Here is a 27,665-nt window from a genome sequence, read left to right as displayed (position 1 = left end):
TAGATCTTTTTTTTTTTAGAATTAAACGAAAATGTTACATCATCATATTTAATCATTCGGGACAGACAGATATGAACATGTTAAAATACACAGCAACAATATTATATTTGTCCTGACCACACATTTCACAAGATGAAATCAGGAAATGTTTGGCACTATTCATGGTGAGATTTAATCAACCCACAATTTTAGATCTAATCCTTATCTAATCTAATGCCTAACAGCCTATTAACTATCTGTGAAATCACTATTATTAGACAACAATGGTTACAGGTGAAGACTTTGTATAGAACTTTTCATAGAATAAAAAGCAGCTCAAAGTGCAAAGAGTATATTAAGACAGGATAAGATGTAAAAACAATAAGAGAATGTTAAATTTAAATGATCAAAACAAGGCTTAGATCACAATAAAAGAAACTGCATGGTGAATGAATATTGTATCGTGATGTATCGATAAAACCCAAATTTGGCAAACGAGAAAATCCAGTTTACAGGTCTGTGGAAACAGCTGTGGTCGTTTGAAGCTGATATTTCCGAGGGGCTGTGAAGGCGGGGCACTTTCACTGCGCTGACCTCTGACAGGCGCTCATGGATCCGCTCCCTCCATTCACAAACACGGAAGCAGCATGGCGTCCAACGGCAGCGGCGGCGGCGGCTCCGACAGGCAGCGGGTCGCGCAGCAGAGACTGAGGATCATCGCCGGACATTTACGGAGGCCGGCGGACGACGACTCGGCCGTCCGAGCCGCGGAGTGCAAAGCCCCGCAGAGCGAGTCAGACGCCTCTGGTGAGGGGAGGACGGTGCCCCGGAGAAGGTACGCGGCTGTGATGGAGCGGTGGAGTCCTCTCTCTGTGGCTTTAGGTCGTTGTTAAGTCCAACAGCTGCAGGCGACACGCTGGACAAACACACCGGGGAGAGACACACGGACACACCGGCTTCCTCCATCTTTAATACACACACATACACACACACACACACACACAACCCAGGGGGACACGGCTAAAGCAGCTAGCCTGTTAGCTAACCTAACAGAGCAGCCATTCATTTCAGTGGGTGCGGCTGAGCTTACACTCAGTTTAACGTTGGTGTGGTCGACTTTCCCCAAGTTATGTCAGCCGCAACCTTCTCTATGTGCCTCACAGCTCCGCACTGTATCTGTCCTGTGTTAATTGTCAGCGTCAGCACTGATTTAGATGCTAAGACTCAAGCGTCACCGCCCTGGTTCCAGCATTTTCTGTTGCTTTCAGACAAGAAAGTGGCTGAATCGAAATTTGGCGACCTTTTACGCACGAGTCGTTGCAGAATACCCCGTTACGAGTTAATGTGACGTACAGCTGTTACTCTTACGTTAATCTGTAAGTGTAAATCATGTTACGTACAACTGTTGCTGGAATGTCAGTGCTCCGTGCATCTGTTACCGTAAATGTCACGCACAGGCTTTACTGTAATCGTTACTGCATTTACTACTTCTACTAGTACTACTACTACTAGTACTACTACTACTACTACTACTGTTGATGTCATGGTAACAGATTATTACAGTAGCTAATGCTACCTACTAACATCTGTTTAAGCAGTTACGTCACTAGCTTCATCACTCAATAGGTGTGCATTAGCTTCTTGGTTTATTGCACCTGATGCATTACCATGTATTTACATGTTGTTATGGAAATCATCATTTAAAGATGCGTGTGATTAGTAACATCAGTCTGAGGAGTGAAACTTCTCCTCTGGTGATGTAATGGTCCAGGACTCTACAACACTGTGCTGTTGTGTGAGTCTGAAACAACAACTGTAGATTAGCACAATAGTTTGGGGATGTTGGCCTTGTGAAAGTCATCTTGTTCTTTTCTGGTCCCAACAACACAGTGGTGATATCTTGGCCCTGTCTTTTTTTCCAGATGTTGAGCTGGACTAAAGTCACTTTGTGTTGACAGCAACAGTTGGATAATTCAGGAAGACAATAAAATAGTTCAGTGGTTTTTGTCCTTCAGTATTTGTTGTCTACTTTTCTCAGATGCCTCAGCGAAAGTTGGGCTGCAGGGTGGACCCACCTTTTCTTTAAGAAAAAAAATGTATTGTATATATGTTTTCGGAAAGTACGAAGAGACTTCCTCACTCAACCTCTTTTCCTGTAACAACTTTCCTTTACGGTTAGAATGTGGTTTCAGGTCCAGTTTGACAAGTTGTTGGTTTAAAATAATGTCAGTTACTGCAACCACCACTAATTCATTGGTTAAGTGGTGTTCACTTTGTGTTCATTTGGATTACTTACATAATTTTAACAGTTTATTATATACAGTTTGCTTAAACTCACTACAGTCCTGCAATAAATCCTACGTTTTGTGAATATTAACAAATATTGGATTTTTTTTCTTAGATATGTTGGAAAAGACTATTTGGAGGCTATTGAGGTTTTGTTGAATTGTATTCCATTTTACTGAGAGGTATTTTGAATGTTTATCAAGTGTAATAACACATTTAAGACTGAGTGACTTTATAGACAACTTTTCAAGTCTTTCTGTCCAAAGATCATCTGTAGCATAATTAATTTACGTTCTACTGTTAAATGCACACTGTCACATAATATGGGCATTACACTTTAGAAAAATATTACAAAATATACATAACATTGTTGGAAATACAATAGATTTTAATATTGATTGAAAAAATAATCACAAAGGTTTTCACTAGCTGTATATCTTAATACACCCACTGCCCTTAGACCTGCAATTCAGACAAGGAAAACCTCCCTTCAAAAAATCTTCATGGTGAAAAAGTCAAGATTCATGCTGATTGTGAAAAACTCATTTTATCAGGACGGATTTATTTTGCACAACGGTTGTGTTTTTAATCAGAACAGCCTGAAATTGTCCCTCGGTAATTGCAGTCCTTACCCGCTGACCTTGCCATGTACTTGGCCTATTTATTGATTCATTTTTAGTCAGTATGTTCTACACCTATGACGGCACATCACTGGTGGTGAGGATTCATTAAAGTGTGACTCAGTGTGTCACTCTCATTTCTGTTCCCTCTCTAAATTTATTGGAAACTCCATTTTGGCAGGTATTAATCTTAATTATGGCTTTTACTCCACTGTGTTAGCATCCCATCCCGAGCGACTCATGATGAGTTATGGCTGCTCTGAGTGGTGGTCGAGCTGTCTTTCTGCTTCGGGTCCAAGCACAGTGTGCAAGCTCTGTACAGTGTCACAGACAATGCACCAACATCTTTGGTTGTGCAGCTGGTCATTATCTTGGAATATCCCCCACTAATAGCATAGTAACATTTGTGTGAGAAATTCCACGTCTTTGGATAGTGAGCTCAGCCATTTTGGGGGAACACCTTTAAGTCGCTGCTGGCGGCATTCCAATGTGTTAATTGCTTTCACAGCAAAGACCTGATGCGTGTGTGCTATTTAAGTGGATTTCTGTGCTAAATGATTATTAGCTGGAGTTTCTAAGACCAGGGCATACACTGGGACCCGATCATAAACACTGAGCGGTATTCAGAGCAGCTCTGGATAAGACGGCCTGCCAAGTGTCATAAATGTGAAATATTTGAGTGTGTTAAATGGGAAACGGCACAGGGAGAGTTTGTAGCTTCCTCTGTTGATTGATATGCTGTTTGAATGTGTCCCTTCTGCTTCTCCATGGCTATGTCAACAAGCTGTTTGTATGCGAGCCTGCCTGCAGATTGTTTTTTAGTCGTAAGCACCACAGGGAATATTGTAGGTGTGCTGTGTGTGTTCATACTGTAAATTTGCCAACTGATAGGCAGCCCCGCCTTGCTGAATGAAATACTTGTGAATGAAACAACAAATGTTTGACATTTTCTCAATGCCATTGGTCAGTTTGTTCCAATATCAGCATGAAGTATCAGATTGCCAGGAAAGACTGTCTCTTATTTTATCTCTGGGGAAATTGCTTAGACTATCTCATAACAGCCCAGAGGGACTGTGGTGCAAATTATGAATTTCAGCGTGTCATCACCCCAAGGAATAACCTTCACATGTGTTTTTGTAACTACCTCTCATGATATTTCATGTCATGTCTTAACTTTAATGTAAGTGAGTTCCTAAGTCAACCTGTGCCAATATTTACCTTTCCACAGGCAGGAGATTATGAAATGGAATGGCTGGGGATATAGCGATACAAGATTCCTCTTCAATAAGAAAGGTCAAGCAGAATTTACTGGCAAAAGGTACAGTATACTCTTACACCACAGTCTACATATATACTTAAAGAAATCAATTAATAACAGCCTCTGATTTAGTTTCAGAGCAGCCGTGTTAAACTTCAGCCTTCACGGTTGGTGTGTGATTTGAGTCTGTAGTTCTTCTTTGAACAAATTGACAATCCATATATACTGTGAGGCCAGCTTTTTGAAATCCAGTTGCTGTCTCCTTCCTACGCTTACAGCAATGTGGTGCTACTGCCACCTAGTGGCTGGCATTTGAATTGTCATCTGAGAAGGTCACTGGATTTTCAGCTTTCCCAAACCCTGTTGCTCATTAACAGAAAACTCTCTCCAATCTGTTCAAAAACAAAATGTATTATGTTTGTAATTATTGACGTGTCTCTGGTTTTGGGTAAGCACAGTTTTTCACTGACAGTTAAACAATTCAGTTTGAATGTCTGTGGGCGTGCAGAAACAAAGCCATGTGTCCTCAAACTCACTGAATGTAACAAAGAATATCTCTCTCTCTCCATCTTTATCCTCGTCTCTCATGAGAAGAGCAGAAATAGAAATGGTCTTGATATTTTAATCATGACATACGACTGTGCCTTTCCTGTCAAATTGTACACATAGAGACATGGCACAGGGTACATGAGGATGTATTTTGACTAATGAGTGGAGCTGAACAGGATGTTGCACAGCAAATGGCTTCCTCCTGTTCAAGCAGTCGCCACAAACTGCCCCGCTCCCCCCTCCAACTGAAAAGCTACCTTCGGTGGTGTACAATGACTGAGGCTGGGGCACAGTTGAGTGAATGTCAAAGATGGTACTCTCTTCCTCTGCTCTCAATGTGACAGAGGCTTTTTTCATTCTGGGGTGTGTTTCATGGTCTCTTGGACAAAGGCACACCACAGTCCTCTGATAGGCTGGCCCAGGCCGTGCCAGCAGCTCAATTATGCAAGGGATGGCGAGAGCAGTCACATGGACAGCACTGTCACTATTGCTCTGCTTGCCTAATAACCTCGCTGGACTCAACCGTCACACTCTATTCTTATTAGACACAGGTTTGGATTTCCAAGTAAAAATGACCAGTCAAGCAATAAAATATATCTTCAGTTAAGGATTTGGACTTTCACTGCTGACAATCACTAATGCATGTTTTTTTTAAAGTTGATTATCCTCACCGACTGTCTTATTTTACACAATCCAGGTATAGGCTAAGTGGAATGATCCTTCCTGGTCTGCAAGATTGGTTTGAAAACACATTTGGAGCCAGTGTGCAGCATAAATCCCCTGCAACAGTGAGTAAATGTCCCGTTTATTTATTGTGTCCTCAGTGAACGGTAAAGAAGAGCACTCAGTCAGAGTTCATGACCACAATGGCTTGTTTTGTTTCAGCCCATTCTGAATAGCAGTGCTGTGCCGCCTCCCACTCTTAATGAGGCCTTCGTCGAAGAGCTGAAATCCACAGGTGTTCCCTTCTCTCACGATGCAGAGGATAGAGTGTTTCGTGCTTATGGTAAGGCACGTTCTTCACCCCCCACCCAAAAACCCCAAAAAATCCCATTGTGACCTTTTATTGTTCATACACGGCAACCTGTGTAATTATTAAATAATAATTTTTTATTTAGCAATATTCACAATCATTTGTGATGAACTTAATGTGTCATTCCTTTGTTTTCTTTCAGGCCATTGCCTACACGAGATCTTTCCCCTTCGAGAAGGGAAAATTGGTCGAGTTCCAGATACGGTGGTATGGCCAAGTGAGTTCAGAAGCTGTGTTATCTGTTTTTTGTTTTTCTCTTTTTTTCTCTCCTCCCACATAGCATCACTGATCCCCCTGAATGGCTGAGTTGATTTAAAGGGTTAATCTCACCAGAGGAAGAGATATTAAAATGTATGAGTGAAAGCTTAATAAGAAGTGTCAGGGGGGAGGATGGTTGACACCCAATACTCCACAGTCTGCTCCCTGCACAGTTCACCCATGAATTATGATTCTGAGATTGGTTTTCTGTTGTTATGGCTGGCACTATTTTATCATGCAAATGAGTGTTGACTGATGGTTGAAACTTGATTAGCAGCCTCCCAAATGGGCAGCAAATCACCGAGCAACTGTAGACCGTTTCACGCGCTACAGCACCAAATTTTTATCTTTCTGACCTCCCAAATGCACTCTCATTTATGATCCTTCTAACAGATATCTTGACCTATAATTTGCATTCCCCACAAGTCCCTCCAAGTCAAGCTGTGTTTTTTAAGTGGAGGTTTAGTTTTTTGAACTGTAATCCGTAAGCCAGCACTGTGTTTAATTGGATGGCAAAATGTATTAGAACACGGGCATTTCTCACTGCTTCCAAAAGCACTTGAGGCCAGTCATGCACATCCATGTAGGTGGGTATTGCTACTCCTCCCACTCGCTCACCACTCCACTGTGAATGGAATCAGGCTTCGTGATTGGCTGAAGCGTGCTCGTATTGATCCTGCACATCTCACCCCAGAGAGCATAGCTTCATGCAGACTGACTCCGCCTGAGGAAAGCCCCAGGCAAATCACGACCATCAGGCAAATCAAAACGTGCCCTGCCTCTCCCCTAGTCCCCCTGCTCTAATGGCTCAGGCCATATAAATTTGTTTATTGTCTTCTGTATATATGTAGCATTTTGTGCCATATTTTATATCCTTTACAATGTGTCGACTCCTGCTATTATGAGCACACGTAATTTATGAATGCAATAAAGAACGATAAATGGAAAAATTCCCATTCTAATTTCAAAATAATGTTTTTTTTTTTAGACTGTCACAATGATGTAGTGAAAATTGTGGAACTGGCGTGCAAACATAATGTTTGTTTGATACCATTTGGAGGTGAGTCGTGACATTAAACTTTTTTAATCAGCATAATAACATATCATGAATAAGACACAAGATGTTTATTTACATGTTGGCCATTTTTCTGTTGAATGAAACCACATATGAATGAACCAGGTATTTAATTCACTGATTCTGCCAAAATAGCTCCATTTATTTATGTATTAAAGATGTTTTTCAATACTCAATGTTACAGGCATATTTCTGTCTATAAGCAGGAAGTATTTAGGTTTGGTACCCAGCCATAGATTTATATATATACATGTATAGATGTCTGATGCCTCTGCAGGATAAAGAAGGTAGTTGTGTGTACATATACTGTAAACTGTATCTGTGTGTTTAAAAATCCGAAACCAGGAAACCGTCCAATATATACAAATGGTCCATAGGAAGGCTTCTCGACCATTAACTCCTCCTCATACTGCTGTTTTTCTCTCTCAGGAGGGACGAGTGTCTCTAGCGCTCTAGAGTGCCCCCCTGAGGAAACTCGCTCCATTGTTTCTCTGGATACCTCACAGATGGTACGTAAACGCTCTGCTATATGTCACAAGTGTTGATCTGCACTAATGACGAGAAAACCAGAAAAATCAAATGCAATCTGATATACGTTTTAAGAAAAACTACTACAACTCGTTGTACCGGCTTACATTAAATGAAAGATGATACATTTTCAGTCTCCCATGTATGTAAATGAAGAGCGACAGACATTAAAATCATATGCCATTGATATAATGAAATGTTACATAACACTATCACAAAGTGGCCTCAAAATTCAACATGTCACCATCTTAACTGGAATTAAATTGTTTTTCAAAGCAGGTAAGTGAATGGGTCATGTTGTAACTTGTATTTAACTGTTCTGGTGCCGCTGTTTTATAATGGTCTGAAGAAAGACTCATGAAAAAAAACATGCATATTTGAGCATGCATTTCTGAATATCTTTAAATATATATCAGTGATGCATTACTAATTTTGAAAGCAAAAAATGTCTCGAGCGTATATTTAATGTGCAGTTGAGGCATATTTATGATTCTTCGGCATCAGCCATTAATCTTACGGGGATCCCACTGCCCTCAGAGTGAACATGATAACGTTTCATTGGTTATAACATAAAATGGTGAATATTGTCACCAGTACAGTACGGCCCTTTGATCCAGGCGCACACAGAGGTGATATATAAGCTGTCCGAATGCCGCAAGCTCACCAGTCATAGAGTTTGGAGCCACAGACACCAGTGACCAGTGTTCTGTGTCAGGGGTCAGAGGTGAGGTGGCTCCAGTGGAAGCACATGAAAGGAGCAGTATGGTAGGAACATAAAGTTTATTACCTCTGGAGAATAATTGATGGCAGGTGTGAAATGGCCTCCTGCAGGTAGGGGTAGGCCAAGTGCCCAACGGCCCAAATAAGTGGCATATATAGAATTAGATGTTAAATTGAGTTTAACCTTGAGGAATCCGACCCTTTACTCTGTCCCCTAGCCCCTCTGCACACATTTATCCTGAAGACATGTGACCGTCAGACTGGAAGGACAAACTGCGGCGAAACTTTCAGTATTGTGAGCACACTGCCAAGGGAATTTCTGCGTGGACTGCTGTTAAGCGCAGTGTTGATCTGAGATATTTTAAGTCAACATAACAGACATGGTGATAAACAACAATTTGTTTCAAAATCCTGTAACCTACATCAAATGAATGGTGTGATTTTCATGTTGGCAAATGATACAAACAACATTACATTGTGTTTTTCTTATATTGTAAATCTGAAATGTCAATGACAGAATGTTTGTGTATTCAGTCATGTTTTATTTTTAATGGCAGAACCGCATTCTGTGGATTGATGAGAAGAATTTAACTGCCCATGTGGAAGCTGGCATCGTCGGTCAGGATCTGGAGAGACTAGTAAGTACTGCTCATATATATTCATGTTCATCACCCGAAAGAGCTTGCATTACTGTAGAATGTGTCAACAGTCGAGCTGTGTGACCATTCACATGCAGGTTGTCCGTGCTCAGTCACCTTGGTACTCTTTGCTCAGAGGATGGAAAAGGGCTTAGGCAGGAGTTTGAGACGGGAGCAGAGTGCTGAAGGGGAGAGATTAGAGAGTGAGGCTGTGGTCATGAGCAGATGGCACCATCAAGCTAATTCAGAAAAATGGAGAAGGAGCGGGCGTTTGATGTAGAGGAATGCGTGAGCTGCATCTAAAGCAGACTCCACCTCTGCATTTAGACCAGGCCGTTTTGATGGAGCAGATGGGTCTGCATTATAAACTGCCTTCTAGGGGAGTGCTGTGATAAAACAGGGCCTGATTTCACCCCCATATTGTGCTTCTGGTGGGGGTTGTTGTACTTTAAGATCCTTATTATTATTATTATGACTATTGAATGTTTCTGTCTGCCAGAGCAATCCTCTGGGGGCTGGACTGCCCTGAGGAGAACGTGCTGGGTTCTGAATGACCCCTGAGGAATAATCGTCATTTTATTTGAATGAATAAAAAAGGCTGAAACGTGTCCCCTGGAAGTGTGCAGCCATCATTTTTCATATGACATCAGCGCTCCAGTCAAGCAGTGGAATTTGACACAGCTCAAAAACGCACTGATCTCTCTTCATAGCCTTTTCATGCTCTGTCTTTCCGCTCCGTTTATTTTAGGCTTTTGTTAAAATCTTCACTGCCATAAAATCTGGGGTTTAGCATTGCAGCATAACAAGAGCAGTGAAATTCAGCAGCAGAGCAGCAATTACATTTTTCACTCTTGCTTGCTCTTTCTTTTCAGTTGTTATTAAAACATTCTTGTGGGTTTACAATGAGATTGTTTTCCAAACATTTAGGGCTCGTGTTTATTGCAACTACAAAAGCACTTTTTTTTCTCCTTTCTTTTCACAGCTTAATGAGAGTGGCTATTGTACAGGGCACGAGCCTGACTCCATGGAGTTCAGCTCCTTGGGGGGTTGGGTCGCAACCAGAGCGTCAGGCATGAAGAAGAACATCTACGGCAACATTGAGGACCTGGTAAATGTCCCACACTCACCTTAACCTTCCTGCTCATGTTCCAGAGAACAGTCAGGGCACAGCCGTTACTGAACCACAATTAGGAAAAAAATTATGAGCAAAAGTGTTTTGGACTTTACCCTCACTTCTAAATGCAATGGTCACAGTATCAGTGATTAAATATGTTGAAACATGTGGCACTCATTACAATATCAAGATTCAGTTTTTAACATTTGTAGAACTGAAAGAAATGTATGCTTCTCTTGAATATTTGGTAAAAAATTGTTTCTTGCTGTTTCTCTGCCTGAATAGGTCGTCCACATAAAGATGGTGACCCCTCAAGGTGTAATTGAAAAGAGTTGTCAGGGCCCACGCATGTCCACAGGCCCAGATATTCACCACTTCATCCTGGGCTCAGAAGGTTTGCCACCTCTCTCATGTGATTTCAGTACACCAGAGCACGTGTTTGAGGTTGTGTGTTAACGCAGGTCTGTAAAGTCTTTGCGATAAAACAGTAACATCAGGACGGTTCTCATGCTACGGGGATTCTTACATATTAACCAGCTTTCGTGAAGACGTGATCCTGAGGGGTGTTAGTTAGGAACCAGCCCATGTCCTCGCCAGCCCATCTGCGGTGCCCTGTCCTTGTGAACGCCCACAGAGAATACTGCCATATGCCAGGTTCCCCCCTACATAATGAGGAGGTTCAGAGACTCTTGGCATCGTTATGTTAAACAGCTGTGGATACAAACTTTATATTCGCCCTACAAAGCTCAGCAATCTGCTCCCTGACTGGGCTTGGATCACAGCAGAAGTCTCCATTTGTACTCATTAGAAATGATTTCAGTACCATCAGAACCCCAGTGTAAGATCAAAATCAAATGTATCACTAAATTACCAGTAATTATTTTTCAATTCTTTTTCAGAAAAGCAACATTTTTAAAAATTGCTCAAGACTCTTCTGGTTAACTCTGAGTTATACAGTATGAGCCACTCTCTGACCTAGACCTGTGTAAACTGATCTTAGTCAGACATCTCATTGTGGCTGACCTTTTTCATGTTTAGATTATTTTATGTTAGTCAGCCACATTTATTTTTCATTTTGATTCAGTCAGCACAAACTACATAAGCTTATAAATAGAATTAGTTTATGCCTGAAATATTTCCATCTGGTTATATATCTTTTAAGCAGTTTTTACTTCTCTGAAATGAAGATTTAAAGGACAGTGACAGCAGTGAACACAGGACTGTAAATCAGGGCTCATCATCTGCGTCCTTATAAAAAATCCTAAAATATGAAGAGTGTTATGAATGGGTGAGTCCAGTGTCACATTCTCAAGTGTTTAAACTATGTCAAATATTTACCATGTCTCTAAAAGCTGAGCTTTACATTCAGCACTGTGAGTGTGTAATTGTAGTCCAGGAGAGCAAGCTGAATCTTTTAAAATGTATAGTTTATTAATTATAACTTATAATAATAGTAACAATGATATATTAATATTGCTTAGCATAAGAGCATGTATAATAAAACATTTGATGGTGATTTGCTGCTGGGATTGGTGCATATGTAGAGATGGGACAGGACCACACAGCTGTGGGAGGGCATGTTCTTCTGGGAGGCTGAACACTGGAGCTGAGAGGTCATACCAACGCTCAGCTTCATTAAAATTATCTATCTCCTCACCCCAGAAATCCCATCCTGCAGTCTGACAGTAGGCCACAACAACAACAACTTAGCAGCACTCTAAAACCCTCATATATGCTCTGCATATTAAGTGGAACACATCCATTTTGTTAGAAATGACTGTGAAACCTCCAGTTTTTAATTCACCACACAACAACAGGGTCTCTCTATCTCTCTGACCTCAAAGTAGCCAGAATGCAAAGTATTTTCTTCTCCCTCGCTACACCCAGTGTAATGGATGATTAGAATAATCAATGATAATCCTTTTGTCCTTTATACAAATGTGGAGGAAGAAATGTTTGCATGTGAAGACAATTCATGTCTTGTCCATTTTTGATTGTAAATTGGTGGTTTCTCATTGGTCAAAGTAGCCTTCAAATTTTTTTTATCTCAAGTTTCTTATTTTAAAAACACCAGATGTACTGAATAGATTTTTTCCACAAATACTAATCCTGTAGATGAGTTTGGTTCAATACCTTCAGTCATGGATAAAGATGCTTGAGTTGCACTGCAGCATTTCTTTGCATTTCATTCACCCAAGGGACAGTGTTTTTCTGACCTTGCTGTTCTTTTTACCTCCCTTTACCTCCACCCCTTTGCACTAACCTCTCTCTCTCTCTCTCCCTCTCTCCCTCTCTCCCTCCCTCTCCCTTCCTCTCTGACTCCTCCTCGCCATTATCAGGAAAGTCACATGTTTTCAAGTGGACCACTAGGGAGCAGCATGTGGCATGTAGTGTTACATTACACAGGCTGAGGAAGCCTATGTGGGACAGCTCTGTTCAGGGGACATACATCTATAGATGGACGATGTCTGTAATAAACAAAACATTCAGGCTGAGGGAAAATGTAATTTGGTTTACATCGATAAAATTCACTGTGATGTATTTTGTTTGTTGATTTAATATCTTAATTAATTAATCCCTGAGCCAACTAAATGTCCTAAATCCCCATCACAAGTTGCACCAGTCCAAAACCCAAATATATTAAATTTATAATAATACAAAACTGAAAAAAGCTAATTTGAAATTATCAAAACATTTCTCTTCTATCAGTCGAGAAATTGTTCCAGCACTACTTGAAATGACTGCAGTGTTAACACATCATAAAATTTGTATTTATGCAAGTTAAAAAACGTGAGCATTGGTATTGTGACTGTTATTTTGTCCAGTAAATTGAAAACTGGTTCAAAGTTGGCTGATTAGTTGTATTGTTCCTCATGCTGGAAAGAAACAGTTTCATCAATGCAATAAAAATCATTAAGGCACATCTCCAAAAGAAGAACAGCATAGTCATAAATCAGCAACTGAAGAATAGAAAAGAGTAAAATATGTATTCATAGGTAGTCCCTCGTAGTGGGACACATATTCTCAGGTGGATACTATTATGACAACCTTGTTTAGCAACAATTTAAACTTTAAAAAATGTTAACGACCACAATGAAAATAAACCTTCAGGCGTTTTTATCTTCTGTGATTTTAATGTCTATAATAATGTGTTTTTAATCATCAAATAACTTAATTCACTACGCTAGTAAAGCTAGTTAAATAAATGGATTTCCCTCAGGTGCTGATTCAGAAAGTGCATTTTTGTGGGAACATTTATGTGGTCTCACAAACACAGCAGAGACAGTGTCAGTTTTACTGTTATGGAAGTTGCCATTAGCAGTTGCTACTAGTCACTGATATTGCTACTGAGCTGCTGGTGGCAGGATACGCAGTAAAGAATTATAGATGACATATGCTTAAACTTATCATCTCTTTAAAATCTCTGAAGTTCTGTCGGCTGACTTGATGTTCCCTTGTTCTCTGTTGTTGTCAGTGATGGTGATTCACAGTGTGTTTACTGAGACATTTGTCATTTTTAATGAAAGTAGTTCATTATTGTAGTTTGGTTGGATGTTATGACATATTGTCTCTATTTGGTGTTCTCTCATTAAGATAAAACTCTGACTAGAGTTCTTGTTGTTGAGATTTATTGCGATACAAACTGGGTTGTGAATTTTGTTTTTTTAACCTTGCTCTCGGTGCGTGCCTATTTTCTGCGTGGCGTTTATGTCCACTTTTGCAGAGATTGCATCAGAGAGTGCATTCAGTGTAATTTTCATACACTCCTCGTGGTGCTTTTGCATGTGTTTGTTATGCAAATGTTCAAATGAACGATCTTGTATTAGTCTCCAGTTTATGAAACCGTGGGTGCTGGGAGCATTTTTTCGACACAGCCTCTATATTTTGGGGGTTTATAATAGATAGTATTAATGTTGCAGGCTTATGGGATGGCAAATACCGCTCCCTAGCTACAGTTTACTCTCATCTTGGAAACTTGTATAAAAAGAATGAATCTCAGACACATTTGCAGTGTGAGTGGGGAGCTGTTTCGGGTGCTCAATATGACTCCTTCCGCAGCAGCAGCTAACGACCAACAGTTTTGCGGGTCTTAAGGTCAGCCAGGGTTTCCTTGTACATGTATGTGTGCTGCTGCTGTTGGCTCTCGCTGCCTTTGATAGAGCACTGCTTTATTTCCTCGTGCTCTTAAAGCTGATAAATCTTAGTTGTTCCCCAGTGTGTGGTAGAAAACCAGATCTGCTTGGTGAAATGTGAGACAAAGGTCACCCCCAAAAAAACCCTTGGGACGGTACGAGAGCCCTGTAAAACAGCCTTAAGTTCCGCTAAGGGGGGGTTAGGCCATGTAAATTATGGGAACTGATTTACTTCTTTCTACTTAAAATCTCTCACTGTGATTTTCCACAGGAACCCTGGGTGTGGTCACTGAGGTAACGATGAAGATCCGTCCCATGCCAGAGTATCAGAAATATGGCTCTGTTGTTTTCCCAAATTTTGAGCAGGGGGTTGCCTGTCTCCGAGAGATTGCCAGACAGGTAATGTGTTCATCTATCCTCTAACATGTTGTGGTTTGTTCCTGCTTTCACAGTGAGGAGGAGGCAAAACACAAAAATGTATCTATAAAATGTTTTGCTTCTCAGCTCACGAAGAGTTTAAAACCACAACATTCACTAGGGAGACACTTCAGAACATGTTGTCTTTGTATTAACAACCTTTCAAATCTATCTTTTATTGCTTAATTTGTTGGTTCAGTATTTACCACTATGATTCTGAAAAGCCAATATAGACTTTTTTTTTTTTTTTTCCAGAGGTGTGCTCCAGCATCTATACGACTCATGGATAATGAACAATTTAAGTTTGGTAAGTTTCATTAGATTGTTCAGGTTATATCCATATCACTGCTGTCATTACATCTTGTGTGCAGACATAACTCTCATTTAAGGCCTGAGTGTTTTGTGGTAACTCTTCACTACATGAGTGAGCTTCCTATTAGACCTGGTTTTCTTTTCAGCCCCAACACAACCCCTGGCTTTAATCTGAAAGCTTTGCAACTTGTGGCACATGACAGGCTTTTAACCAAGAGCAAAGAAATGATCAAGTTTATTTAGAGTTACATTTTGTTTCACATATTTTATATATTACTTTCCAATGTTTGTGTTGGTGTAACATTGATGTACTGTGTACCTCAGGAGAACAATGAATGACAACGGTACAGAATGCATTGATTTTACATTCTACAGATCTGAATTGATCAATTGATTAATGTCTCTGAAATGAAATAGCTGCACACACACACATATACATGCACATAACGAATTTAAATGAGATTAAAAAAATGACCCTAGCCAAAATTAAGTAGTTGTTCTATTGAAGTTTTATAATGTTGTTTCTTAAGGTCTAGTGGGATGCATCTGGCATAACCAGAAATCTCTTTAAAGTTCCCCAGTCTCCAGGGATCTCATTATCTCCACTATATTTCCACTTTTCACAGAGTAGGCACTTCTTAGCATTAAGTAGGGAAGATGAAGCGACCAGGTTTTTCACTAATAACTAAAACTCATGGCTCTGTGATACCTTCTTGGGCTTATTAGTGGCTTGTCCTCTCTTTTAATCATGTTGGCTGTTGAGTAAGGAGAGTTGATGTATTCACAGGTCTTTTTCAGATTGGGAATACAAGTACAATTTAGCACTGCCTGTCTTGATACACAAGATGAAAAATGAGAACGTTGTAGTAAGTAGCAGGGTGTGTTTATATGCAAAAAAAAAAAAAAGAAAAACTAACCAAACCACTGAGGGGAGAGTTAAAAGTGAAAATTATGCACAGTGTAGGTGTAATTTTCTCTCTCTGGATGTTCAGTATTTAATTAACGAGTATGATGGCTGTGAGAGACCTAAAGACCTGCAATCAAATTTTGGAATGGAAACAATTAGGACACTAAGTGATGAAGAGACTTGAGCATGGAGGGAAATAAATGAACTGTTAAGTCTCGGCGACATCACCCGTGACTTTCCCGCTGTGATTGATAACCATCCCATTGGCCCCAGCCCCTCATTTTCGCTTGTCCACAGGCGCTTTTGTGCGTCCGATCAGGAATAAATCAAAAAGTGTGGGTGAGGAAGACGGATATCACAGTGTCAACCCCACTTCCCTTCGGAAACCTTCTGATTTATAGTCGCTGTCGCTGGCAGCCACTGGCCAGTTGTAAAGTTATTCAAATGTTACCATTTGTTTTTCCTCCTTTTGTTTGAAACCCCCAAATAAATCTGACTGACTTGCCCTCCTCAGAACACTGAGGGAAGCAGGCAGGAGCAGGGTATGACTAATGTGTGAAAAATATTCGGTGTTTTTTGAGCTCACTTGTTGGTGAGTAAACAGAGCTGACTTTTATCTGATATTTTCACAGGTCATGCCCTGAAGCCTCAAGTGTCTTCCATTTTCACATCTTTTTTGGACGGCTTGAAGAAATTTTACATCACCAAGGTAAAAAAAAAAAAAAAAGAAGAAATAATTAGAAGTGAACATCACACCCTTCGCTTGCCGCAGGTGTTTTTCATGAAAAATATATCCAACTCTTTAATCACTAGTTCAAAGGGTTCGACCCCAACCGCTTGTGTGTGGCCACCCTGCTGTTTGAGGGAGACCGTGAGAAGGTCCTGCAGCATGAGAAGCAAGTTTATGACATTGCTGCAAAATTTGGGTGAGTAGTTCTCTCGCCTCCTCCCTGTTTTTAAAACGATGCATTGCTCAAAGATCACGCCCGTGTACGAGAACAGAAATGAAAAAGCACAGTTGGGTGGGATTTTGAACATGATTTGGAGCTGCCTAAGGCGTCCACGTCACTTTATTTAACCAGCCATTAAAGTGAAAAAGGATGGAGAAGCACAGTTACACACTTCAGACTTGGTCTTCCACTCAGTAGTTTGTCTCTGTGTGGATTGATGGATCGCCTGTGGACGTCCTCGTGTCAGCTTTTATGTTAAAGTAGGTGTGGTGTGGGCGGTGATAGTGGGACACAAGTCCCCTCAGGCAGCGCAGGGTGAGAGGACACAGCCTGGAAGTGCTTCCTTCGCTGTTGTCATTGATCATGAAATGGATCAATGAGGACTTTTTGGTGGAGATCAGTTACCTGTCAGTCTGAGAGGACTGTTCTCTCAATCCTGAGCGTGTTTTAAAAACCCTTAACAGAACATCACAGATGGGTTCATCCAAACATCCGTTAACCTTTGTGCCATTCAACTGAATATAATGATCAATAATTATGTATTGTTATGGCTGTGGATTCATAATTCAACACGTTGTGGCAGTGAACTGTTTGAAAAGTGTTTTTTATTTTACCTTTGACAAATTAAAGTTATTTCTAGATAGCTGTCTATTAAGAGTGTGAATGTTTGTTGTTCTCTTTCCTTTATGCTTCTGCTGTTTTCTCTCTTTCTATGAGAATCAGATTTTGAAGTCGTCATTTGCATTGTAATCTCTCTATTGTTCAAGTATTTCTTGTTTCCTTTGTGCTGATTTGCATTTTCCAGTTTTCTCTTTTCATTGTTTTATTACACCAGAAGATTTTCTTAACTTTACAGGTCTTTGCTCAAAACTGTTTGGGCAGCTCCTTCTCAAAAAAAGAAATTAGGCAATTGTTGTTCCTGGTGATAAAAAAATCTACATGAAAATCACAATTTTATCTCTTGAAAGTCAGAAACAATTTAAAAAAACAAATAAATCAAAAGTTTGCTTTAACAGAAGTATGGATACAAATCGATCAGTCAGATTTTATTTGTAAAGCCCATATACAAATCACAATATTCCTCATAGGGCTTGACAATCTGTAAGAGGTGCAACATCGTCTGCCTTTCACCCTTGAGTCCGGTGAGGAATAACGTACTAAAAGCCTTTTAACAGGAGGATAACTGCAGAAACTAGAAACAAGGGAGGGATCGCTCTCCCTGGACAAACAAGGATGTTGTCAGAGCATCAACCAAATAACATTATTTCAATCATTTTAGAGAAAAACAAAACAATTTTTATATTTCATTGTTTCAAATGTGAACACTTCATTTGTTTTATCTATAACGATGTTGAATGTGACCCTAATCCGTCAGAAATCAGCAGTTTGTTACAGCCTCACTTTAATCAGGGATCCTCAGTTCTCCTCACTGGACGATGTCACTGATTTCTTCCTGGGTGATTCGGACTGATTATGTATTACTGTTGTTAGCCTCATTGTTTGGCTCCGCACCCAGATTTGCAGGTAGCTGGAGCACTGCCCTGGCAATGGTCTAGTTATTAAATCATAAGAAACTTGTCAGTTACATGCAGCAGCCTCTGCTTTATTGCATTATTTCAAATAAATCGTGATCACCTATCAGATCAAGTGCCAGTGATGGATTAGTGTGGTTCTGTATGGAATTTTTTCTTCTAGTGTTTGGAAACAGGAAGAAGAACAAAAATCAATATAGTGATTTTCTAATGAGCTTGGCCTGATTAGTTTGGGTGGTAGATGAAAATCTGATTACCCACTGCAGGTGATGGATGTGTGGCTGACCTGTGGCGATGCATGGAGCATAGCTTCATTGATCTGTACAATGTCGGAGTGACAGGCTCCCAGGCAGCTGTTGTGAGAGGGAGCAGTCGGACCAACAAAGCAAAGAGAAAAGAGCTGTTAAATATTAACCCTGTTATCTGCTTCTAGGGGCCTGGCAGCTGGAGAGGACAATGGTCAAAGGGGTTACATGCTGACCTTCGTCATCGCTTACCTCCGGGTGGGTCACTCCTCTGTGGTTTTTTTCAGCCCGAGCTGATGGGCAGGTGGGGTGGGCGGGGTGACTCAGTCTGACAGCAGATAGGATAGCAAGCAACACAGAGAAGCAGCAGAATGTGACCTCGGGAGATCTTTGATTTGATCTGGTCACAGTGGTTGTCAGGGAGTCTAATACCGAGGTGTCTGCATCATGAGGACAGAATAGTGGCTGCAGCCATGATGACAATGGAGAGCTCTCTTGGGTCACTTCTGTCAGAGGCCTGTCGAATAACCACAGACATGTATAACTTTCTTAAAGCTCTGTGATGTGATTGTTGAGACACCATTCATACTAAAAGCTTTTATGATATCAGTGGAGAGTCTTTCTCCAGGTGGACTTGTCCAGAAAAAAGCTGTCTTCAGAAGGGAGAACTATCACAGTGACAGCAGCAGAATCAAACATATGATCATTACATACTGTAAAACATCATAAATAAAAGAATCTCTTTAACATCTTTCTACTGCTACAACTAAGCAAACAGTTTTCTGTCAATGATGCCGTTGAAATCAATAAGTCTCATTTCCAAAATAAGGTTTGGGATGATTATTCAGCACCTGGATTTTATAGTGACATGGTTGTTACAGTGCATGTAGATGTGTTATCCAGTTGCCTATACAACCCCAGTATACTGACTTTGTATGTGCAGGTAAACATAACTGATTGACCATTTGCTTATCATCATTATAATGCTAATATTGTATTGCTCACAGGACTTGGGGATGGACTACTATGTGATTGCGGAGTCCTTTGAAACCTCTGTGCCTTGGGACAGGTAAACACATTGATTAGATTTTTAAAATTTCAATTGATATTAAAAATGTTCTTTAGTCACCTCCCACACATTAAGTCCTGAGACTGTGCTGTAATAACTCATGCTTTTCCCTCCTTTCCTCTATCTCTCATTGCCTCTGTCTTTGACGTTCACCTTCATGCCTTTTCTCCCCCTATTAACCAGCTCTGTGTTGGCGGAAGCTTTGCTTCCTCAGCCTATAAACCCGCCATTATAGATACACACTCACATGCACTCACACTTGCAGAGGAGAGATCTGTGTGTGTTCAGTGTGAGGAAATGTTGGCGCCAGAGTCATCTCACATTCACATGTGGTCTGTTCTGCATGTTTTCATCGTTTTTTCTTTACACACACACAACAAACGAGAGCACACACAGAGCTCCGTGTCGTGTAACATGCCTGACGGCAGGGACCAGGAGATCAGGCACTGAAGCGAGCATATGTGCCTGGCTCATTACCCACCCTCCTTCCCCATCCTCCACATTCCACACACGGCTGCACATGCTTAGGACCGGCGGCCATTTCCACACCACAATGGTCACCACGTTAGTCACTCACTCCTCTTTACTGGCCCTTTTCTAAGTAATACTTTTGCAGTACTAATAGATTTATATTGTGTTATTAATAGACAAATATCACAGTTTGGAGTTGCGACATGACAAAGTGTCATTCTGCTTCTGTTTTTTCTTATTCAGACGTGACTTTTCAATCTGCCATTTACTGTCCTTTATTTGCAGGGTGTTGGACGTTTGCCGGAATGTAAAGGCACGCGTTGTTCAAGAGTGTAAAGAGAAAGGAGTGCAGTTTTCACCATTATCCACATGCAGGTACAGTTAAAGAATAACAGTTTAAACAGAACTTCACAATGTTCAATAGGTCTCCAACACATCTACTAGTACAGATAATACCTCATTTTCCATACAAAGACCAACACAACACATTTTACTTAACTGGGCTGCGAATTGTGATTTATTTTATTATGAATTAATCTACTGATTAATTATCACCAATAAATCAATTTATATTTAATTGTCAGAAAATTGTGGAAATTATGTCTTGACTTGTTCATTTTGTCCAGCCAACTGTCCGAACCCCAAGAATAGTCAATTAATTTTTGTTTTTTATCAATTTATCAGTTGTTTTATTATAATGTTTTTATCTGCGAACCTCAAAAACATCCTCAAATGCTCTCAAGACTTCCACTCAGCTGGATGCCTGTTCGTCCAAACCAAAGATATGAACTTTTACTTTTAAAAGACACATAGCGACTTCTTTAGCTAACAGGGAGTTGTAGTTTTTTAGAAAACTTAAACAATAAATATTGGTTTTGTTTTGGGCTGCTTTCACATAAATGCTAACCTGGAGTGCTAGCATGTATTTATAGCAGCATGTAGGTGCATATTGACCTGATTCCTAATAAACTATGGGACCCAAATTCTTTGTAGTGAAGGAGCATTTCATCTTGTAACAGTGTGGCTCACTGGTCTTTTTAATGGTTCTTGGACATGATGGAGGTCTGAGGAAGAGCAAGGCTTTGATCTGCAGGAAACTTGAGGTTGAAAATATCTACTGCAATTCAGGATATGAAAGGTCTAATGAATCTGACCATCCATTGCTAACTTTCAATATTGAGGTTGCATACCCAAGCCTTCCCCCAGACCCCCAGTGAGTTAGCAAGAGTCGCGCGGACAGACAGACAGACGGCGAGCCGGTGGAGGAGCAGCAGGCTGCCGCTCGCCGATTGAGGACCGATTAGGCCTCAGCCTGATTATGCTACAGCCATTCATTTCCCGGCTGCGGTCTGTCACATGATTGATTTGTCCATTTAACCTCTAGAACAGTCAGTGTGCCAGGTGATGGGCCATGTCAAATGAACAAGGGCTCTGCACCCTGCTCCTCCACGGGGAACAAGGCCATAGAGGAGACATGCAAACTGAAGAAGCATTTTATACTCAACAAAAAGATCATTACACACGTTCAGGCCGCATTCTTATTTAGAGGCAGCCACATGAAGTAAAACGTTTTGTTCTTTGGAAAACAACTAACTAATCTTCTGAGAGTTAAAGTTCACTCATCCTGTTACTTGCAGTACAAATATTTATCATTCACTTTTATTCATTGAGTATTGATCTACGTCCTTATAACTCAGTTTTCACAGCTGTTAACCCATTCACCATCCTTTTACTTTGTTATACAGACTTCTTTTTCTTTATAATTTTAGTATACTGCAGCGATTGTTTTCTTTCTCATTGTTACATGTTGTCTAGACATTCTCTATGTGCCTTAGAATTGCCCTCCGACAAGGTTTCATCCTTTTATTGAATTGATAAAAGAATTTAATGCCTGATAATGTTATGTTATTAAAGGTGACAGTGCCTCCACACGTCCTCCGCTGTCTGGAAAACATGTCTTTGTTTAAACGTTTCTTACAGGGTGACTCAGACATACGACGCTGGTGCCTGTATCTACTTTTACTTTGCCTTCAACTACAGAGGACTCAGTGATCCAGTACATGTATTCGAACAAGTGGAGGTAAGTCCAGTTGTTTTTTTTATGAACATGATACCACCGCTCAGTCTTTTCATAGAAAAGAATTACATCTGATGTGATGATGGTAACAGAGTGAAATGTCAGATTATTATATTCTGTAAAAGGACAGAAATGAGTGTGGTTTTATTTTGTTTTTATTTCCCAGCATGCAGCTAGAGAAGAAATCCTTGCCAATGGAGGAAGTTTGTCACATCACCATGGAGGTACGAAAACCTAAGAGTCTCATGTTAAAAACATCAATTCTGTTCTTACACATTATTCACGTGTAGCACCGTGACAGCTGTAACAGGAGCATTTATATTTGCACCTTCCCCTAAATTTAAATGTATGAAAAGCGGTTGTTGTGAGTGGCAGCGACAGCACCGCGAGCGATCCCAGCGTGCTCTTCCATGCTAGTGAACAAGAGGCCAGTCGTGCTGCATGTGTGCATTTGGTCAAACAGCTTTCATTGGCTGTACCAAATATGTTCCTGCAGTGTGGATGAACGGCTCTGACTCTGCTATTTGTTCATTTCACCAGTGACCAAATGAAACGTGAGCAGGGGAGCGGAGGAGGGGGGGATGGAACAACTCTCCGGGCCCCATCAGGGCTAACCGAAATGGCTGCCTTATCTATATTGCCATCCGCCTCGCTGTTTTCATACATCACTTCAGGCTATTCATCAAACCTGTCAAAAACAGTATGCAGTGAATCAGCTGTGATATTAAATCACAATTTTTCCTGAAGGCGGGGACAGGTTCAAAATTAAAAGATTGCTAATAAAAAGGAGGCGGCGGGTCGGGGTAAATGATGCAGCCGTTATCACCGGCTGTATACTGACCTCCAAACGGTGGCCCGGCCACCCCGAGCAGCGCGGGGAGGTGACAGGGGGGAGAGGAGGGGATATTGATGCAGCTCCCGTGTGCGGGGCCCACTCTGTAATTGTGATTAATAACAGTGGGGCTCGCTATCTGGGTGCAGACAGGCCGGTTTGTCTGCCCACAATCAGCGCTTGACAAATGGAGCTAGTTTCACTGTTTTTGTGTATCAAACAAAACAGATGTAGTCAGGGATGGTGAGGTGGGAGGCCACCAGAGGAAATATACATTTCTGTGGCCCTGTGTTTACAGCAGGTCAGCACTGTGCTGCGTCGGCGTAGGTGAGAGAATCTGGGTGTGTGGAGCTGTTTCTCTGCAGGACATAATACTCAGCTCACCTCACCATGTGACTGCTTCACCATCGCAAAAATCATGGTGAGCGCATCTTCGGAGCGAGTGAGATTTCTCACACTTACTCACAAACAAAACTCGTGTTGCACGTTCTAATATTCTTTGGTTCAGAAAACCAGAATCCTGGGAGAAATGTTCTCCTTAACTAGGTCACCAATGTCGCAGCAGTGAAGAGTTGTTGGAACATCCATCACCGGGAGAGTCATCCATCTATCAGCCCTGCACCTCCTCAGCCAATACGCTGCCTCGGCCATATCGCAGGAGCGCAGGGCCGCTACCTTACCCCGTCTTTCATGTCCCGACCTCCATTTGTCAGGGAAAGCTGCTGAGGTTGAGAACAGCGTGTCACCGGGGTGAAACTCATCCTCAGCCTCTACAATGTCTCCTCTGTATTGGGGCCACCCCTGGGTGCCCGGCATTGTCGCCCCACCTCGTGGCTCCACAGAGCCCCAATCTCTCTAAGTCCGTATCCCCGCAGAGGTCACTGCTCTCAGGAGACAGAAAATCTGACCTGATTTGGTGAAATTCCCCTCGTGCCATCCGCCCTGTACTTTCCCACACGAGAGAAATATGCCACCTTAAAAAGAATACTGTCATTTAAAATAACTACCTGCACTTCTTTGCATGTCTCAGCTGCGCAGACTGAGCACGGTGAGATTGATTGCAATAGCAAGCAAAAAAGAGAGACTCTGACAAGATAGATGTGTAAATTATCACAGTGATGGAGGCAATGATGCAGTCCCAGCACCTTCTGTTTTCCCTCCTCGGAGGAGGGAGGGATGGAGGTGGAACAAGGGGGAAGGACTAAGGAGGAGGAGGTGGAAGGGGGCAGGCGACTTCTTTTAGTTATTGGGCAGCAGCTGATTGGTCCCTCTGTCACCATCTGGAGGTTTGTGTGGTATGAGTCTCTGGTGACCCCGCTGTCTGCCCTGTTTTGTCAGGAGACGGGCCTCACTAGCCTCATGGCCGATTCCCATCTGGGTTTCCTGGCTTTGCTCTGATAACAGGGCGCTCTGACGTGTCAGGGTGGCCACCTCCCTCACGTGCCCTACTAACACAGGGGCTCCCCGCCATGTGAACACTTGCATCACACGCCTGCCTATATTCTCAAGTCTCTGTATCTAATCTCATGTGATTACGCTGCTGGTTGTAAGTGTTTACCCAGCGAGCAGCAGCTGCTCCGGGCTGATCTGTTCTCAAATGTATCTTTTGGACGTAAGATAAATGGTAAAGTTACTTCAGACTTTTAGTTATTATATATTTCATTACTCAGGTTTGTTTCTTTCTTAATCTAACCAACGTTAAGTCCTCAGATAAATACCCTTTGCCTTATTCAACCACATTAAACCGTCTGATAATTGTTTATTGTTTTTAAACAGATTTTCTCTGAGACATTATAATAATGTGAGCTCTGGGTCATAAAATATGCATGAGCCATAGAAGATATTATTCCTCAGTAGTTCAGATTCCTTAAAAAAATTCAACTTAATTTATTTTTTAAATCTTCTTGGGTCCCTTGTGTTGGTTGGTACTTGTTGGTTTTGCCCAGTTGTTAATCCAGCCTTGCTACTTGGGATTCTTATTCTCCGCCCACATTTTGTGTTTCTGTCTCGACTTTAAAATGTAAGAAAATGCCAGCAAATATGTACAACCCTTTAAGAAATGTACATTTAAAAACCAACAGCTGTGAGTCAATTTCCTCTGCTGCAAAGTTTCCTCCAAAGTTTCTATTTCGCTTGAAGTTTTCCCGACAAGAGTTTGGCTCCAGTGACGTCCCCCAGTCCTCCGCTCTCACCAGACCTCTCGCTGGCTCCAGACTCTCCGCAAAGAACCTGTCGGGTGCAGGCGCTTTGGAGTATGTCGGACTGGACAGCTGGCGAAGCTATGGGCACCCTCACTAGGCTTCATGCCACGCTCGCTCCTCAGGTTGGGAGGGTTTGGTGGGAGGGAGGGAGCGGAGCAGCTGAGAGCCAAAGTCCTGCTGACAGAGGACCATTGTGTGGGCGCTCCACGGTTGGCTTTGGCACCCTGTGGGCGATCGGGCCAGTGTCGGAGGACGCAGAGCATCGTTCAAGACAAGCGAGCGCCACCACCCTCACAGGTCAGCTGGAGGAGCGCGCTCGTGTGCACGATGAGACAGAAAACGTGCACAGAAAAGGCCCCGGTGACTCTGGAGGGAGGGAACTGAAGGGGAGAGCTGGCTCAAACAGTGAGGGAGTCGGGGATAGGGCCCACTACAACCGCCAGCCGGCCTCCTCCTCTGGGAACACACAGAGCCTAATGAGTTTGATAGTCTGCTGAGCTCCATAAATCATGCCATGCAAAACATTTCTCCTCTCTGAATAAAAGCATTTATCACCCTCTGTTTATTCACTCACTCTCACAAGATTGATTGGCTCCCAGCAGCCCGCTGAGCAATCAGCCGTGCCGATTCCTCTATTTCTCCCCCTTCGGTCTTTTTCCTTGAGTTTAGTATATCTATCTATTTATTTATTTATTTCTCTCCCGTGTGTCATTCAGTGGGGAAACTTCGGAAGCAGTGGATGAGAGAGACCGTCTCCAATGTCGGCATCGGAATGCTCAAGTCCGTCAAGGATTACCTGGACCCCAAAAACATATTTGGCAACAGGAACCTCTATTGAGTCCCCGCTCCTGTCCATCTGTATCTCACCTTTTTCTAAAAGAAAAGCATCATGTGTGTTTTGGATTAATCAAAAACAATGTGAATTTAAAATTGACAGTGCCATTCATTGATTCACCCAAACCTTTTTCTTTGGCTTTACATTGCACTAATTATGCTGTAACAATCATCGTCGTTCATGTTGAAGCTCATGTTGCAGTTGTGTCGTGTCCTCAGCTCGTCAGAGCGACGGACTCGATGCATCACGACATCCTGTAACAAAACCTTGATATTTGTTTTTGTTAAACATTTTCCTCCATATCCTTGCCAATATAGTTGACCATTTAATTTGTTTTTATTTTCCTCTTTGTGTGTGTGTGTGTGTGTGTGTGTGTCTGTGTCTGTGTCTGTGTGTGTGTGTGTGTGTGTGTGTGTGTGTGTGTGTGTGTGTGTGTGTGTGTGTGTGTGTGTGTGTGTGTGTGTGTGTGTGTGTGGGGCACTTCTTTAGTGGTAAGTTCTAGACGAATGCGCTTTCTAAAGCTCTGTGCCTTTCTAAAGCTTGTCTCTGCCTTCCCCTTCTCGTGCACTGTACTCGTGCACAGTGAGTCCCTGTGTGACGCAAGACAGACTCAGACATGATGTTTTCACTGTCTCCTGTTTGTCTCTTTCATTTCCTCAGGCCTTTTGTTGTACTGACCTATTGCCATAAGACAACTGTGTGTGTGTGTGTGTGTGTGTGTGTGTGTGTGTGTGTGTGTGTGCCTCTTCTGACAAAATAAAAAGCCCATACCTTCAGCCGCCCACCAAAATGTAACACTCCTGAGAAGTACAATATGATTAATGAGAGAGAAAATCCTTGTGTTAAGTTTTTTTTGTACTAAACTTATTTTTGTTTGCATGGTTTGTTAGTGAGAATTTGACGTGGGGGGGAGGTACAGCGTGTTTGCAGTTTAAAGGCCTCCTGTATCCCCGTGCTCACGTTGTACCAAAGACTCAACACGTCAGACCATGCAGACCAACTGTAAACATCTGTTTGACTATATTTGATCACTTCATGCTAACCCAGATTTTTTTAACTCTACAGTAATATGCAAAGATTTCCCCTCTGAAAGCCCTCAAGTGTAGATATTTGTTACTGTTACATGTGCTGAAACTTTCTATTAAAGTCAATGACGTTCATGTTTGCTAAGTTTAAGACACTGCACTTGTTTCTGCTCCATTATAATCCGTGTTGCCCAGAAGGTGGTGGACCTTGTTAACCACCTCTTTGTTATCTGTATTGTGTGAAAGGTTTTTTGGAACGGTTACTGTAACATACTGCAATTTGATATCAGACATTTAACTACTGGTTTTGAAGCCAAGTTTAGCTTTTTTCCTTCTGATGTGTGCTTCACTTTCCTTGGACCACCACATCCTTTTTTATTCTTAATACTCCCCCCCCAAACAAAACAACTTACTTAGGACCTACTATTTGAAATTTAACCCCTGTGTCAAAAACGTGAGAGCTTTTGAATGTTATGGATGTACCTTTATATTTTGTTATTTTCCACTTCTCTTAACAATGTAGTAACATCCATGTGCATTTTGTCCACGCTGTTTGTGCAATAAACTGAATAAAATTCAACTAAAACATCCCAGTTGCTGA

General features: G+C 41.6%; 1 protein-coding gene across 1 annotated transcript; it reads left to right on the top strand.

Moving 5' to 3' along the window:
* Positions 1 to 554: 554 nt before the first annotated feature.
* agps (alkylglycerone phosphate synthase) lies at positions 555 to 27,657 on the top strand. Its single transcript, XM_020090003.2, has 20 exons — positions 555 to 814; positions 4,114 to 4,203; positions 5,390 to 5,480; positions 5,578 to 5,698; positions 5,868 to 5,942; positions 6,972 to 7,043; positions 7,488 to 7,567; positions 8,864 to 8,944; positions 9,927 to 10,052; positions 10,344 to 10,452; positions 14,463 to 14,590; positions 14,864 to 14,915; positions 16,460 to 16,536; positions 16,641 to 16,753; positions 18,743 to 18,812; positions 19,562 to 19,623; positions 20,380 to 20,469; positions 22,075 to 22,174; positions 22,338 to 22,395; positions 25,921 to 27,657. The coding sequence occupies exons 1-20, from the start codon at positions 627 to 629 to the stop codon at positions 26,040 to 26,042; spliced, it is 1,905 nt and encodes a 634-aa protein (XP_019945562.1). The 5' UTR covers positions 555 to 626; the 3' UTR covers positions 26,043 to 27,657.
* The last annotated feature ends 8 nt before the right edge of the window (positions 27,658 to 27,665 follow it).

Source organism: Paralichthys olivaceus, chromosome 10 (assembly GCF_024713975.1).
Source record: "Paralichthys olivaceus isolate ysfri-2021 chromosome 10, ASM2471397v2, whole genome shotgun sequence".
NCBI classification, from domain to species: domain Eukaryota; kingdom Metazoa; phylum Chordata; class Actinopteri; order Pleuronectiformes; family Paralichthyidae; genus Paralichthys; species Paralichthys olivaceus.
This window is presented reverse-complemented; position numbering and strand designations above follow the sequence as displayed.